This window comes from Carcharhinus amblyrhynchos, chromosome 12 (assembly GCF_965287045.1).
Source record: "Carcharhinus amblyrhynchos chromosome 12, sCarAmb.v2.hapA, whole genome shotgun sequence".
Classification (NCBI taxonomy): domain Eukaryota; kingdom Metazoa; phylum Chordata; class Chondrichthyes; order Carcharhiniformes; family Carcharhinidae; genus Carcharhinus; species Carcharhinus amblyrhynchos.
Window position 1 is genome coordinate 55498782 of NC_137335.1, and position 16105 is coordinate 55514886.

The 16105-nt window shown below is 38.5% G+C and overlaps 1 protein-coding gene across 2 annotated transcripts in view; it reads right to left on the reverse strand.

Moving 5' to 3' along the window:
- Nucleotides 1-4104: 4104 nt before the first annotated feature.
- Nucleotides 4105-16105, reverse strand: part of eprs1 (glutamyl-prolyl-tRNA synthetase 1) — a 74142-nt gene continuing 62141 nt past the window's right edge. For both annotated transcript variants that reach the window (XM_080200550.1, XM_080200549.1), the window contains 8 exons: nt 14052-14153; nt 11444-11599; nt 9817-10014; nt 8070-8243; nt 6963-7123; nt 5397-5475; nt 4939-5003; nt 4105-4462 (listed from right to left, as the gene is read on the reverse strand). In XM_080200550.1, coding sequence (XP_080056676.1) covers nt 4312-4462; nt 4939-5003; nt 5397-5475; nt 6963-7123; nt 8070-8243; nt 9817-10014; nt 11444-11599; nt 14052-14153 — 1086 coding nt within the window. In that variant the 3' untranslated portion in view covers nt 4105-4311. The remainder of the gene's footprint in view (nt 4463-4938; nt 5004-5396; nt 5476-6962; nt 7124-8069; nt 8244-9816; nt 10015-11443; nt 11600-14051; nt 14154-16105) is intronic.

Genomic DNA, 16105 nt, shown 5'->3' on the forward strand with positions numbered 1-16105 from the left:
TTCAGATGGGCCATTTGCATTTTAGATTAACTAAAAATGAACCACAGACACCATCATTAGCAATTCTGTATACTTTGTTTCTGAAGTATTTTAACATTTATTTGCAAAATGGTAAGACAAAAGTGAGGGACTTGTGGTGGTTTTATATTTCGTTAATGTAAAAACACAACACTGCATGTACTGGTTAAGTGTGCAGTAATCACCAAGCCGGGCAATAGCTTCCACAGCAGCTAAATTGCGATCTCGGAGCCCCCTCTGAATTTAGTCAGGGGCAGTCTTTAATGATGAGTCATTGAGATGCAGTCTGGGTTCCCTACAAGATTCTGCTTGTGCCAGTTTGCTGCACAAAGGCCTTGGCAAGCATGGAAATGGTTGATGAGTGCCCAATGTTGGCTTAGCAGATTGAAACTGGGTAAGCAGACTCAGATCTGTGATGAGGAAGTGGTTTTTGAAACAGTGGCAAGTTGGTTCTATTCTTGCTGTTGTTGAGCCTCTGCTGCTATTCTTTGGCACAGTTGTCTTAGCGATACAGGCTGGTGTGATGGGAGGCAGGTAGATTGATACAGTGCAATTTGATTGTGTAATACAGCGTTGTGCAACATGCATGAAAACAGTTTTCAGCATGATGGATACATCAACATTGTATGTAGACAAGATCGTGGTCAGCTTGACCAATCATAACTGCTGCAGGCCACGAGAACAAAGCCACCCCAACAACTGATGAGCAGCACCAAAAGGACACTTCATTGTAATGAATAAGCAAAATGTAAATGTGTTAAAGATGGAGAGTAGGTTGGGTAGAAGTGTGTGGTGTGGCATGCAATGATACACTATGCCTGTCTGGAGGCAACATCTCTTTAACCTATGCTTAATGCAATCTCACATTAGCATGCTATCTAACAGCATGGTGCCTCACAAATTAACCCCATTGTGTACCTTTTTCTTTTGTTACATAGTGCAACCCCTGACTTTGTAAGTAAATATCAATGATAACTGACTACCATCAGACTGACCCCTGAAGGCATGATCTTCAGCTCAAGCAGATCAGTATCAATTCCCTCACAGAGAGAGTAAAATGGGGGATTATTGAGAAAAGATTTTCACAAAGAGAAGGGCAAACCTCAGAGCATACTGTGTAAAGTTATGTTGATGAATTATAAGATATGCAGTACTCCAGATGATAGTATGACCATTACAATAAAAACAAAATGCACATTGTCTGCATCTTTAAGACTTGAGTAGCAGATTAGCTGTAAAGACTCGCATTCTAATCAATATTCTGTAAACTGTGTGCCTCTATATGCCCTGTTTCTGATCAAAACTCTCCACTCACCTGATGAAGGGACAGTGTTCTGAAAGCTTGTGGCGTTTACTATCAAATAAATCTGTTGAACTTTAACCTGTTGAGACTTCTTACTGTGCTTACCCCAGTTAACATTCTGAGATCACTCTGGTAAAGTCTAAGTACCATTAGCAACTGCAGGTCAAAGACAGAATGTGGCGCATTCGATAAATTCATGCTGGAATTCTAAACTTTGATGAATTAGAAAGCCTTTCAGTTCTGTACTGAATGATGGTAGATGTACAAGATTAAGGTACATTTTCTACTAAACGTGATGTCATAATAGCCATGCCTGTTGCTAGTCAGTGATTGCTATTGTCCAACATCTTTGTTACATCCCAATCAAATTACACTAGTAACTGTTTCCCAAGTTAACTATTGTTTCAGCCTCTCAAGGAATAAAATTATTTAGTGCTAAAATTTTCACTCCAATATTTTAGGCATTAACAAAAATGCCTAATTTTACTCTGCACTTTTTGGAAGCTTACATTCCAATGCAGTAAAAATTCATAACTGAGTCGCTTGCCAGAAAACACCAAGAAGAATGCTGCTGAGCTCTTAGCCAGTTGTTCAGTCTACAGTGTAAAATTTTGCAAAGAAATTGAGGTAATAAATGGAAGCATAATTCACAGATCAAGTTCTGCAAATCAGAGTAAATGGTGTGAGGAACAGGAAAAGAAATAAGAGTTCTTCGTGGAGCAGAAAGTCAACTCATCATTGCCCAGAGGAAGGTGAAACCATTACAAAGGAGACAAATGCAAACCAGGGGAGTTTGGATGCAGACACATTTGCTTGAATATATTAGTCTACGTAACCCAATTTGGTCAACAAACCTGCAAAAGTGGAACACAAGCAGAAGTCTGGAAGCTAATACAGCTATCGCATAAAACAGGATGGTGCAACTGAGAATTATAAAATGTTTATCATTATTTATATAATTTGCAATTACTGTGCATTGTTAGCTCTCAAAAATTCTCTGAAACTTTCTGTAGGCAAGGCACTATACATTCAAAGTACAAGCCCATAAAGTTTGTGTTACTGCATCAAATATTTTACCTTCTTAAGGACTCTAACATATGTATGGAGAGAAGCAAGAGATCAAACCTCTATCTCTTCAAAGTTACTATCATGGAGGTCACCTTGCGCAACAAACATGAGCTGGAGGAGCACAAGATGATTCTGATTGCATACGTATGCCTTCAGTGTTTTATAACTGCTAAAACATAATTGTACAATGACTGACAAGTGCACTGTAAAATTGTCATGTTGTCAGCAAGTGAACAGGAAAGTGCCCAACCATGTCTACTGAATCACCAAGGTAAACTTTGCAAAGCTATTCATTGTCAATGAGGCTTTTAAAACAGCAGGCACATATTGAAAAATAAACTCTCAGCATGCAACTCATTTTTCTATTCATTGATTTTCAATGGAAAATAATGGATGGAGCAGCAATGATTTGATGCCTACTGGTCTTGTTCAAGGCTCGAACAGCATGGGGCCCCACAAATTAACCCCATTGTCCACTTTTCCTTTTGTTACATAGTGCAACCCCTGAAGGCATGATCTTCAGCTCAAACAGATCAGTATCAATTCCCTCACAGAGTAAAAAAGGGGATTATTGAGAAAGGATTTTCACAAGAAGAGCAAACCTTACTGCATAAGGTTAACAGTAGATACATTGATGAATTATGAGATATGCAGTACTCCAGATGATAGTATGACCACTACAATAAAAACAAAATGCAGTAGATGCAGGAAATAATAAATAACAGCAAAGTACTGGAAGTATTCAATGGAACTGGCAGCCTCTGTGGAGAAGAAAACAGCATGCAGTCATCAATCTGAAATATTAACAGCTTCTCTTCCTACCAGTTGCTACCAGACCTGCTGAGTTCATCCAGTATTTTCTGTTTTATTTGGAGTTTCACCTTGCTGTATACAACTGAAATATAACTAACTTTCTCCACATTGTCTTCCAGCCTCCTTGAGATAAAGGCCAACATTTCATTCACCTGATTGTTTTATGTACACCACCACTTCTGGCTCTTCCTTTTTAATATCTCACCACTTCAAAATGATTCTAATTGATCCTTATTTATAATGGATGATCTCTCACATTCCCACACTGGGAAAACTGGCAAATGGCGTTCATTCATTTAATCTATTTCATTCCCTTTGCAACTTCCTGCTCCCACGTGTACTACTTAATGTGCCTCCCAGCTTGGTATTTATCTGTAAAGGGGATTTTGACAGTATCTTCATTGCAGTGTTAATGTAAGCCTACCTGTGACACTAATAAGTAACCTTTATATACAAATCCCTCTGCCTTCATCCAAGTCATTGACAAATGCAATGGAAAGTTGAGGCCATAGTTTCAATCTCTGGGGAGCAGCATTGGCCACATCTTTCCAATTAGAACTCGAACCTATTTATTTCTCTTCTCTCTCCCTCTCAATCAAATTTCAATCCATGTCGCAATGTTATTTCCAATTTGGTTTAATTCTACATAAACTCGCACCAGAAACGAGTTAGATTAGAACTTATTTTCCAGTGGCAACACACTCTCTGGGGTAAACTGCCAGAATAAGTACATAGGTGTGCGGATTCACTGCACACATTCAAAAAGGAACTGGATACATTCATGCAAGTAAGAGACAAATCAATTTATAGAAAGTTGGTAGGTTGACAGGAATAATGATGGAAGTATGGATTTTGGTGTCAATCCATTACACCGCTTAAACTAAATAACACACAAAGAAAAATCTATTCATTAAAGGTTTATTACTATTAAGTAGAATATCTGGAACAGATGTATTTTTAATAACCATAGTTTTGTTTTTGCTCTTGATACAGTTTATTTTTTAATAACTGGATAAAAATACACAAAAAGATGAACAGAACCATAATTAATTAGTCTTATAAAAACATGTATAGTCAAAGACATGATTTTCCCACACTTTGTATCTTCACTAGTAACTGCGGCCAAAAAGTACATAGTGTTGGGCAGGCTCCTTGCCACTGATGCATAAGGCTCCAGACTGCAATTCACGAAGAGGTTTGAAAGGGATACAAAGACTCTTGGCTCCCATAGATGGTGCACCAGGTTCAATATCCTGATCCCTGTATCACAAAAGATATAAAAACAAACAGAACAGTAAAATAATCCCATAAATGAGATGGTGGCAAGACAGATAATGGACATATAATCTTGAATGGATAAAAATCCCCCATTTTAACCCTTTATTAGAGCAGCCAATTTGAACACAGTAATAAGATAACAACCAGATAGATACTGGCTGAGAGAATATTCATGAAGACACAAGAACTCGCCTGCTCCTTTTAAATATGGCCATTTGGTTATTCTAACATTAACCAAAGATAGCAGATTTTAGATATGTTTTGAATATGGTTGAAATAGTATTTTACTAATATCACCACATTTCAACTAACATTCAAACGGAGGTTAAAATATGAACTTGTTTTAAAAGATGTGTTCAACAATTAATTCTAAGTCAGTTTCTTGTCTCTCCCCCAACTCCTCTATTCAAATACTCCAGCATACAATGAAAAGAGAATATAATAACATTTGCTATTACCTTGTTGTCATTTTCTTGATCCAGTCTTCACATTCTATATTACCACAAAAAGGAATCTGCACAATCTGAAATAAGTGAAGCAACAATGTAAAATTCCAATCCTAGAATCAGTTACACAAACTAGAAAATACAGCGCTGAAGAACAAAATAAGACTCCATTAAGCTTCCAGTGAGCAATATGCCTTTTAGACCCTATGCAAACTTTTCTCCTAATTTCATATCCCAGCTATACATTCCCCTAATTAATAATTTAGTGTTAATTGATAGCTTTGCTCAATAAGTCTACGTCTCAGAGGACTGCACCGAAACTCCATAAGTATTTCACCAGACCTTATATCTGATGGGAAATTCTCATGCCATTGGTTTACCTGGATTCAAATTGAATTCCCATAGTTGCTGCCCAGCTGTGCTAAGTATCCCACATGAGTAGCAAAAAGGGAATTAAAGTGAGATCATACCTTTCCTGAATCTAACTTCTGTTGAAATTGTTCCATTGTGTCAGCCAAAACCATATGCTCCTTTAGATCCTGAGCAGCTCTGATAGTAAAAGAAAGAAAAATAACATGGTTAGAAAGCATTATAATCTGTACTGCAGAACATGGTAACTATATAGAAACGAACAACTCCCCTTATTGCTCAGCCTTAGCTGCTGATAAGAAAGTCAGTTTGTCAGCCATAATGCAGTTCTGGTTCCCTTATTTAAGTATATACTTGTACAGGAGGAAATACAGAAAGGTTCACTGAATTAATCCCTGGATTGAGGGACTTGTCCTAAATTAGGAGATCATAGAATCATAGATCGAGTAAATTGAGTCCGTATTCTGTGAAGAATAAGAGGCAATGTTATTGAAACACAGAAGATTCTGAACAAGCTTGATTGGACAGACAGAGACATATTCCCAGAAGAGCAGAAACAAGGCTCAGTGTCAGGATAAAGGGCTAATCATTTAGGTCTGAGATTAGAAGAAATTACTTCAAAGGGTTGTGAATCTTTGGAATTCTCTATCCCAAAAAGCTGTTGATGCTCCATCGTTAAATACATTTAAGGCTGGAATAAACAGATTTTTGGTCTCTCAAGGGAAATGGCGAGCATGTGGGGAAGGGGAGTTGAAGCCCACAATCAGCCATGATCTTACTGAATGATAGGGCAGCTTTGAAGAGTCACATGCTCTATTCTTATTCCTTGCTTTGTGTGTTCACTGTTAATAGTGCACAACAGTGACAATGCAACAAATGGCAAAATATTCCTTTCTTGGCAAGCAAAAAGGGAGAACAGCTGAACTTTTACTGTATTAGAGTACAAAATATGTACTGTAAACAAATAAATCAATATTTAGATAATAATTTTAAAACTGGATTGGCAACAGGAAATGATTGTAGTATTTATGGTAAAAATCATAAGCAATTTGCCGCAGTGTTCTATTTTACCTAGTAACTGTTCCAGATTATTTGGATAAAATTTTTACCATTGAAGAACTGATTGAACAATTATTCACTATGAACTGTCTTGAGCTATGAAGACCTGTGATTTTATAAACTAAAAGAAATATTTAAAAAGGAACAAATCAGAATACAATATTCATTATAAATTATTTCTGATATTAAAATTTTGTATTACTAACTCTGCTGAGAATTTCCTTATTATTTTGTTGTACTTCAGCCATTATACTTTGTTACTCGAATGGAAGTCACTGAGATATTCACAGAGGTTGTAATATTTTTAAAGTAAATGTGATAATATGTTATTGGAAATGATTAAGAAGTGACCTGACGTGTTTAAAATGGAGAACTGTTAGCCAATAGGAGACATGTTTTCCCTCTAATAGGCAAATCCATATGGTTGGGATACTATTTTATGCAGTGTGTTCTCTCCTTGTGCTCTTAGATACTCTGATCTGGATGTGGAGGCTCCCAAAGAAAAAAAAAAGTGCAGATGGGATACATACTTGTTCATATCGAATTGTTTGTATATCAAGCACACAAAAAAAAAGAAACTCAGATGATTTATATTTTCTAATAAATACCTATTATAAAGATTATTTTGGATTTCTTCCAATAAGTTCTTCAGCTTCGTCTCAGCAGCAGCCTCAGCTATTGTAAGTTTGTCAGCTGTGTCTCTTCTGACAGCCACAAACTGATTATTTTTCATGTCCCGTGGTCCAACCTCCAACCTGATAGGTACACCCTAAAATTGGAATGAATTTTTAAAAATTAACTCCACTTGATCAAATTTAATGAAATAAATTATGTTGGCTGTAGTATAATGCTGGTTAGGTGCTTTGGCCATGCTAAATTCTCCCTCAGTGTACCCGAACAGCTGCCAGACTATGGTGACATGGGGATTTTCACAGTAACTTCATTGCAGTATTAATGTAAACCTACTTGTGACAAAGAAAATAAACTTAACTGAAGTTGGATTTACTGCTGCAATAGATGCTCAAGAATTTTTAATAAGTTTATTACTTTAGTTAACTAAAGGATGCCCATAATACTACATATCAGGGTTGAATATGTTCGATGAACACCAAATACATCTTTTTTCCTTAGCTATAAGCATCAATCTATTCAATGTTTGGTGATAAAACTATCATTGGTAGGTCATATTTTATGACATTCTAAGGACAATTCGGTCAGATAAGTTACAAGTCACATTAATACAGTAGGTATTTTGTGGCTAATTAAATCCAGACAAGACACAAGCAGTTCAGAGAATGCACTTCAATCAAACTTTCTTTAAAAGGTTCACACTAGGTATTAAATAGAAGATGCAAAGGTAATTATGCATCATAATTCATTCCAATTACAAGTAAAAACATGTTCAATATATGACAGGTGGAGGACTCGGAGATATCATTCAAAGATCAGCAAGACAGTTTCAAAATTTCCAAACTAGTATCCAACCAGCTCTCAATTGTTTGAAAAATGACATGTCAAAATCAAGATATGTAAATTAATTCTGCTCCACATGCCCAACTAGTCTTTGAGAAGCAAACTTCAACTACTTGTATGGTACTCAGACTGGATGTGTGTGCGCATTGCAATTTGCCTCAAGTGAAATCCTGTCACAAAATTAACCAAACTAACCAAAGAGGGTTTGTGCATTGCAACACAAGTACAAGTTATCCACTTACTTTCAACTCCCAATGGTTGAACTTCCAGCCAGGTGAATAGTTATCCCTCAAGTCAGCCCGAGCACGAATTCCAACATTAGTCAGCCGGCCAAGGTATTGACTGCACTTCTTTAACAAAGAGTCCTTGTCCTCTTCTGAGAGTGTGTTTGTGATCCCACAAGGTATTATTATGATCTGTAAAGTGAGCAATTAATCATGAAATAAATATGTACTTAGGTATATATTCCCTAGCGTTTCAAAGAAAGAGAGATGAGTAAACTTACATAATTCTTGTACGACATGACAGGCTAGCTGCAGATAAGATATAGGTAAAGGTAAGATAAAGTCATCATAGTCCCATAGGCTGCTTTTCCCTTTGAGGGGGAGGGGTTACTGGGGGTGACTTAACCAGAAGATCACCATACCTTGATCATAGGGCAAGGTTGACAAGGTGGGCCTTCATGAATAACCTCAGCCGGTATGGGAATTGAACTCACACTATTGGCATCGGTCTGCATTACAAGCTACCTAGCCATGTGAGCTAAACCAACCAGGGGATAAGATATATTCCCTGGCTGGTGAGTCTAGAATGAGGGGACATAACCTTAGGAGAAAGGGATAGACCATTTAAGATTGAGATGAGGAATTTATTCAGGCGATGGTGAATCTTTGGAATTCTCTACCCCCAAGGCTGTGGAAGCTCAAATATGAAGTCTGTTCAAGACAGAAATTGATAGATTTTTGGAGACAAATAAAACGTCAAGGTACTTGGAGATAATAGCATTAAGATGGATGATCAGCCATGATCTAACGGAATATCGGAGCACGCTTGTTGGGCTAAATGGTCTATCCTGTCCTTGAATGTTTTGGTAAATTCTGTGCTCAGAAGTTAAGAGATACCATCCAAGGAAATGGAACATTTTCTTATTTATGCTGTCAGTGTTGCTCTTCAAGATCAGATGGAACATTAGATGCAAAGTTCTTTATAATTTGATTATCTTGATGTGTACACAGTTAACTGGTTCAGTGTCACCACGCTGTTCAATAAGGAAAATCTCACCCTGATTCATGAGGTCATTTAAAATGTTGCTTTTTGAAGAAAAAGACTATTATACGGAATGATCAATGTACTATTCAGATGAAGCTGTGCACTTCTAACTGCACAAGATATAACTGTACAGTATTTCACTGTTGAATAATACTGAATGCATATCAGTCATCTAGCACTGCATTCGTGTATCATGATTGGCACAAGCTCGCAAGACCGAAGAGCCTGGTCCTTGTGCTGTACTATTCTTTGTTCGCATTATGTCATGTAGTGTTGAGAATTTACGTCACTGAGGCATCTTCAACTGTGACCAGCAAACAATCTTTTCACAAACTCAGCCAGGTTTCTGAGCTTATAGAAACAGTAAGTTTCAAAGTACAGGGGGTGTAAACTACTTTTTTGGTTAATTCACCTACAGACTGAATTCACAAAATCAGCTGGATTTAAAAGCCTTTCTTCCAATTTTCCATTGTCGAATGCTCTTGTAATAAACATATACTGTTCCCTGCCACTTATAATTTCACTTTATACATTCCCAAATTTAAAACTACTAGAAAAAGTGCATTTTAATGACAATTATTTCTAAAAAGCACTACAATTCAGGCCTCTACTGCACAATGATGACAGCTTTGAATCCCAATTACATTCATAAATAAATTTCAGTATCACTTTACAAATTTGCAACTTCTAAATACTTTGTTTCAAAAAAAAAACACAAACCTGCACACAAGCGACTCGCGGAGGCAATACCAAACCTTGGTTATCACCATGGACCATGGTCATAACGCCAATAGTTCGAGTTGTAAGTCCCCAGGAGTTCTGGAAAGCAAACTGCTTCTCTCCGGGTTTCTTTGGATCTTCAAACACAATCTCAAACATCTTAGAAAAATTCTGGCCCAAATGGTGTGAAGTAGCTCCCTGCAAATTTAAAAATGACTGTGTCAATACAGAATAAAGTTTCTATCACACAATGTTTTAGACTAAACCGCAATATTGCACAGAACAAATAAGACAAGGGAAATAATTTTAATACCCAAAAATGGGTTGTTTGGGTCAGTTTTTGTGTTAAAATTTGAAAAATCTGGAACCTCAACCATGCCCAGGTTTAATGGTAGGACACAGGTTGCACAGTCAACCTGCTTCCAGGAGGTGAGTGGCCAACTTCAATATTTTACTGAGGTTTGCAGCCTCTGATTTAACCCATTCTGCAGGTTTAACAGTGGTTGCCTCTGTTTTGTCAGCACCGGGAAACCAGGTAGTTAAAGCTAGATGACTACGGCATCTGGGAGAAGATGCATTGAATCCTACAGTGCAGGAGGCTGCCATTTGGCCCATCAAGACTTCACCAATAACAATCCTACCCAGGTCCTATCTCTGTAACACCACATATATAACCTGTTAATCCCCTTAACACTAAGGGACAATTTAGCATGGCCAATCAACCTAACCTGCACATCCTTGGAATGAGGGGCAACCAGAGCACCCGGAAGAAGTCGACACAGACATGGGGAGAATGTGCAAACTCCACGCAGGAATTGAACCCGGATTCCTGGCGCTGTGATGCAGCAGTGCTAACTACTGTGCCGTGCCGTCCACATGCCTTAGCAACAATGGTACAGACCAGCAAATTGAATGCTTTCCCCAAGCCCCCCTGTTTCAAAGGCTTCCAGATTCAAGATTTGGAGCCCAGAATGGTGGATCAGACCTACCCACTCTGTAGTCCTCTCTGCCAGAATGGAATCCAAGGTTATCAATCTGACTGACTTCTGGGCAAGGAACCCCTCGCGTACAAAAAGGTGTACGGCTTGGAATAAAGGCTCCAACTCCCTGCCTACATAATCTACAGACCTGTTAAAAAGGCAGAAACTCTCAATACTTAAGTACTAAAGTGCCATAATCTACAAGGAACAAAGAGAGATTAGGCTGGATGGTTAAACGTTAGCTGTCATGGACACACTGAGCCAAATGTTCTCTTCATGTGATTTAAATTTCTCTGATTAGTATCCAGACTGAAGTCTGGAAAATCCACCATCATTTCTTTTCCCCTCAAGACACCAAATATTTGTCCACTTGTTTCAAGGAATTAGTTACCCTTTTCATTTCTGTACTCTCCTTTCAGCTCACCATCCAACAATGGGTGAAAGATTTTGTTTGATGGGTCTAATCTGTGATTTTCGAGACCCTAAAGAAATATTTGCACGCCCATTAAGGTTATCAACTTTTCAGCCCATAAATATAAAATTTGTGACTTTCACAGATCCCAGTCAGTTCCGGCTAAGTGGTTAACTGCAAAATTCAGAGCACATGCAGAACAGGTTGTATAATCAACTTTAAAAAGTGGACACACCTGGATGGCTCTTCCACTGGCTGATACAAAGGCCTCGACTGTAGTTGTATAGTCACCACCTGCAAACTTCTCTTTTTCGGTCTTTCTTCCTTTTACTACAGGGATTGCAAGTAGCTCCTCGTATACCCGTGCGTACAGTTCCAGAATTTGCAAAACCTAGGAAAGTAGATACCAGTTGGAAAGCAAGAAAACAATGCATGCAGGTCATAATATAGGAGTATTTGCAAAATTGACATCAATGTTATTCCCAGGAGCAGTAGTTTCCAAGCCTTTTCACACACACACAGACACACACTCCTCCCCCACCACCCCCCCCAACCCACTTCTACCAATTGGCCATCCCGCACAACCCACTTCATATGAGCTGCGATGTGATAATGAAATATGATGTGTCTACTTTGTACTAATATTATACAGTCTATTAAACATCAGAGGGTCAGTTTCAGATCTATTTTCCAATTTGTTTGGACCAAAAGAAATTAGTGTCAGCATTTTGCAAACTCCTCGTCAACATTTACATTCAAAATAAATGTCCAAAAATCAGACAATATACTAATTCACTGTGCATCAATCATCCACAAAAAATTGACTGCCATTTATTTGTGACAGATTTTTCGTTTAAGATGCACCTTTGGAATGCAGAGCTCACCAGATAACGTGCTGCTTTTAAGTGGAAACTTAGTAGGGCAGTTACTAGGATTACTAGGATAGCAATCCCTATCTGTTACCTACCATCTCATCAATAAACCTCCATGATAGGTGGGATATGTTACATTGATAACCACATTTTGCTGCATCCATTGGAGCCTGTGGTTAATTGATTATCCTTTCTCACATACAGCCGTAATTTAAAAAGAACATCTCAATGCATGTCCCATTTTTCAGACGTCATATCGTTTTGACATTGATTCAACAGCAAAATATTTTTACGCACACAGAGGAAATATAATGATTGTGAGATCATGTCTATACTTGTCAAACTCTGGAGTTACAGCCTGCCTTTATGGCGCAAAATTCAAGGCTCAGGCAGCACTGACCAAGCAAGCTGCAGTACAACTGCTACAGTCGTAATCTAAGTGGGATTTACTGTACATTTAAAGATGTACCTCTCTCCTAATTCTTACCCTTTCCTTTAATAAAGTGCACATAACTTGAGTTGTATCAGGCAAATACTAAGCTTTTCCTTCACATCAAAATCCTCATGCTGACCGGGTCACCATCTGAGAGGTCCTCATTGTCATACCACCTTCTACAAAATGAACTCTATAAATATCCTGCATTTTTTTTTGCACAGGATCATGGTTCCTATGGTTTCTTTAAAAAAAAACATGATCATAGACCATCCTGCATTTTTTTTTGAATGGGATCAGTTTATAGGCAGCGAGAATTTACCCGATCATTTTCAACAGGGTACGACCCCCACTTTGAAAAAGCCTGTCCCAGGGAATTTAATTTATATAAAAAAAAAGAGGGTGGCACGGTAGCACAGTGGTTAGCACTGCTGCTTCACAGCTCCAGGGACCTGGGTTTGATTCCTGGCTTGGGTCACTGTCTGTGTGGAGTTTGTACATTCTCATGTCTGCACGGGTTTCCTCCGGGTGCTCTGGTTTCCTCCCACAGTCCAAAGATGTGCAGGTTAGGTTAATTGGCCATGCCTAAATTGCCCCTTATTGTTCTGAGATGTGTAGGTTAGAGGGATTATTGGGTGAAATATGTAGGGATATGGGAGTAGGGCCTGGGTGGGATTGCGGTCCGTGCAGACTCAATGGGCCGAATGGCCTCTTTCTGTACTGTAGAGTTTCTATGATTCTATGATCCCTTCATTGAAATTTCAAACTTTCTCAGACTAATGGTTCTGATATCAGGTGACTGAAAAACATTTAGAAACGTTTATGATCTCCAAGTAATCTTTCTCTGCAATCCAACATGTAATTTTTCCATATTGAATTTCTTGATAAATTATTGAAGACAATAAAATTGCCACAATGAGAGCCAATATTAATGAGTTAATTAGGTTTGTAACAGTCAATCTAAAAGGGCAATTAATAATTATTGACATTTGAATTTTAAGTGACACAGCAAAAGTGAAATTTGGCTCCACCTTGTGGCCTGCAGTAGCAATTAATTTGCTCTTGTTTAAAGTTAACTTTAGTGTCACAAGTAGGCTAACTATAACATTGCAATGAAGTTACTATAAAAATCCCCCAAACTCTGGCACCTGTTCGGTTACACTGAGGGAGAATTTAGAAGGGTCAACACATCTAACCAGCATATCTTTCAGTCTGTGGGAGGAAACGGGAGCACCCGGAAGAAACCACACGGACACAGGGAGAACATGGAGTCCATACAGACAGTAGCCCAAGCTGGGAACTGAATCAAGGTCCCTAGTGTTTGAGGCAGCAGTGCTAACCACTGTGCATTCAAAAATATTATAGAAAATAAAAACCCGATGTACATTGCAAAAGCTTCCAACTTGAAAAAATACCATATCACAGCTTCGGACATACCCAGACAGAACAATTTAGTGATGATTATTGCTACATCACATTCCTGGGAATGTGGCTGACATTATCCAATTATTTTGTTTCCATCCTCTCCAATGTCTTACCTCTTCTGCAGCCTCTTCACGAGTAGCAAATGCTGTATGGCCTTCCTGCCATAGGAACTCACGAGTACGTAGAAATGGCTGTGGGTGTTTGAACTCCCAACGCTGCAAAATAATGAAAGTACATATAATCTCACAGCCTATTATAACCTTTATGGCCAATACAGAAACAGAAAATGCTGGAAACTTGAATTTATATCTTTCTTATGTTCTTTTATAGTAACCTGAAAATAGCCAAAGGTACTCAAGGAAGAGCAAAGACAAGGATAGAGAAAAAGTTAGGTGAGTTAGCCAAATTGTTGGTCAAAGAAGTGGTGGGAAGGTTTTAAAGATGGAGATAAGCAGATGGATTTCAGAACAGAGTTCAACAGAGAAGGAGCAAGGAGGTTAAAGCTCTGCCTCCAATGGCAGGTGTGCATAAAAACCAGTGTTGATAAACTGAAGGGCTCGGGGGATGCAAGTTGGAGGATGCAGCAGAGATAGGGCAGCAACGATTGGGGATACAAGGTTTGGCACTTGATGTTCAACCTGTTGGGAGATGTGAAGCCAATGCATGGATGGAAGCTGTGGATCAAGCAAGATTTCATTATTCATGTATTCTTGAGCCTTGGACAAGTTTATGAAAGATAAAGAGCAGGACTGACAATGAAGACATTGAAGCAATAGATGTGGAAAAATGACAAAGACAGACATGGGTTCCAACACTTTTGGGGCTGAGGTACAGCAAAGGTGGAAAATGTTTTAAAAGTTGAAGTAAGCAGGTTTGGTGATGGAGAGAATGAAAAATTTGAAACCCAGTTATGGATTGAACAGGACTGTGGCCAGCTCACAACCCACAGCAACTTTCTAGTTTTGACTGATTTTGAGGTACTACAAATCACATTTTGCTTTAACAATAACTTTCATTTATACAGCACCTTTAATGCAGTGAAATGTGCCAATGCAGGTCACAGGAGCATTAGGAAACAAGATTTAATCCCAGCCACAAAAGGGAGATATAAAAAATCTGCCAAAGAGGATGATTTTATGGAGTGCATTGGAGGAGAACAGAGGTAGAGGGGATTAGGGAGGGAATTATATTATCTATGACCCAAGAAGCTGAAAGCAATGCTGCCAACGGTGGTGATTAAAATCAGGATGCCAGAATTAACAGAGCAGAGAGATCTTGGAGGATGATAGGGATGGAGGAGGTTAGAGAGGGCTGTCACAGAGGGAGTGGAAAACAAGAATGAGAATTTTAAGATTAATGGTTTACTGGAGCAGGAGCCAATGTAGATCAGCCAATACAGGAGTGACATTCAAACAGAACACATAAGAGTAAGAGAGTTTTGCACAAGTTCAAATATTTGGATGATGGAAATTGGGAGACTGGCCGGACAATCAGCGAAAGAGTTAAATTAAGAGACAGCAAAGGCATGAATGAGTGTTTCAGCAGCAAAGGAGTTATTGCTGCTGAATGGTTAAGGAGGTGGAAATAGGCTTTGGTGATGGAGGGGATACACGGTCAGAACACAAAAGGTAAAATACTGGAAATCTGAAATAAAACACAAAGTGCTGGAAGTACTCAGCAGATCTGATGCAATCTGTGGAAAGAACAGAGTTAGCTTTTCAGGTCTGGCCTTTAGTCAAAACTGGGAAAAGTTAGAAATATAATAGGCTTTGAGCTAATGAAAGGGGGGAGGGGGGGAAGGATGGAAAGATCATCAAAAGGGAAGGATCTGTAATAGGGTGGAGGACAGGAAAGATTGAATCACAAAAGTTTTCACATGATGCAAGGTCAAAGGGAGCAGTAATGAAACAAATAAAGAAACAAAATGTGTCTACAGAACATGTAAATGACGGGATAACTGCTGTCAGCTCTCAAAGGAAAGGAAGTAAAAGAGAAAATGAAAAACAACCAAACCAGCAAAGAGAGACAAAAACAAAGCGGGCAGAGGTCATGACCACAAGTTTTCTTCAACTCAATGTTGAGCCCAAAAAGCTGTAAAATACACAGCTGAAAAATTAGGTGTTATTTATCAATGGAACAATGGAGCAGACAGAATAGCAGCAAAGTA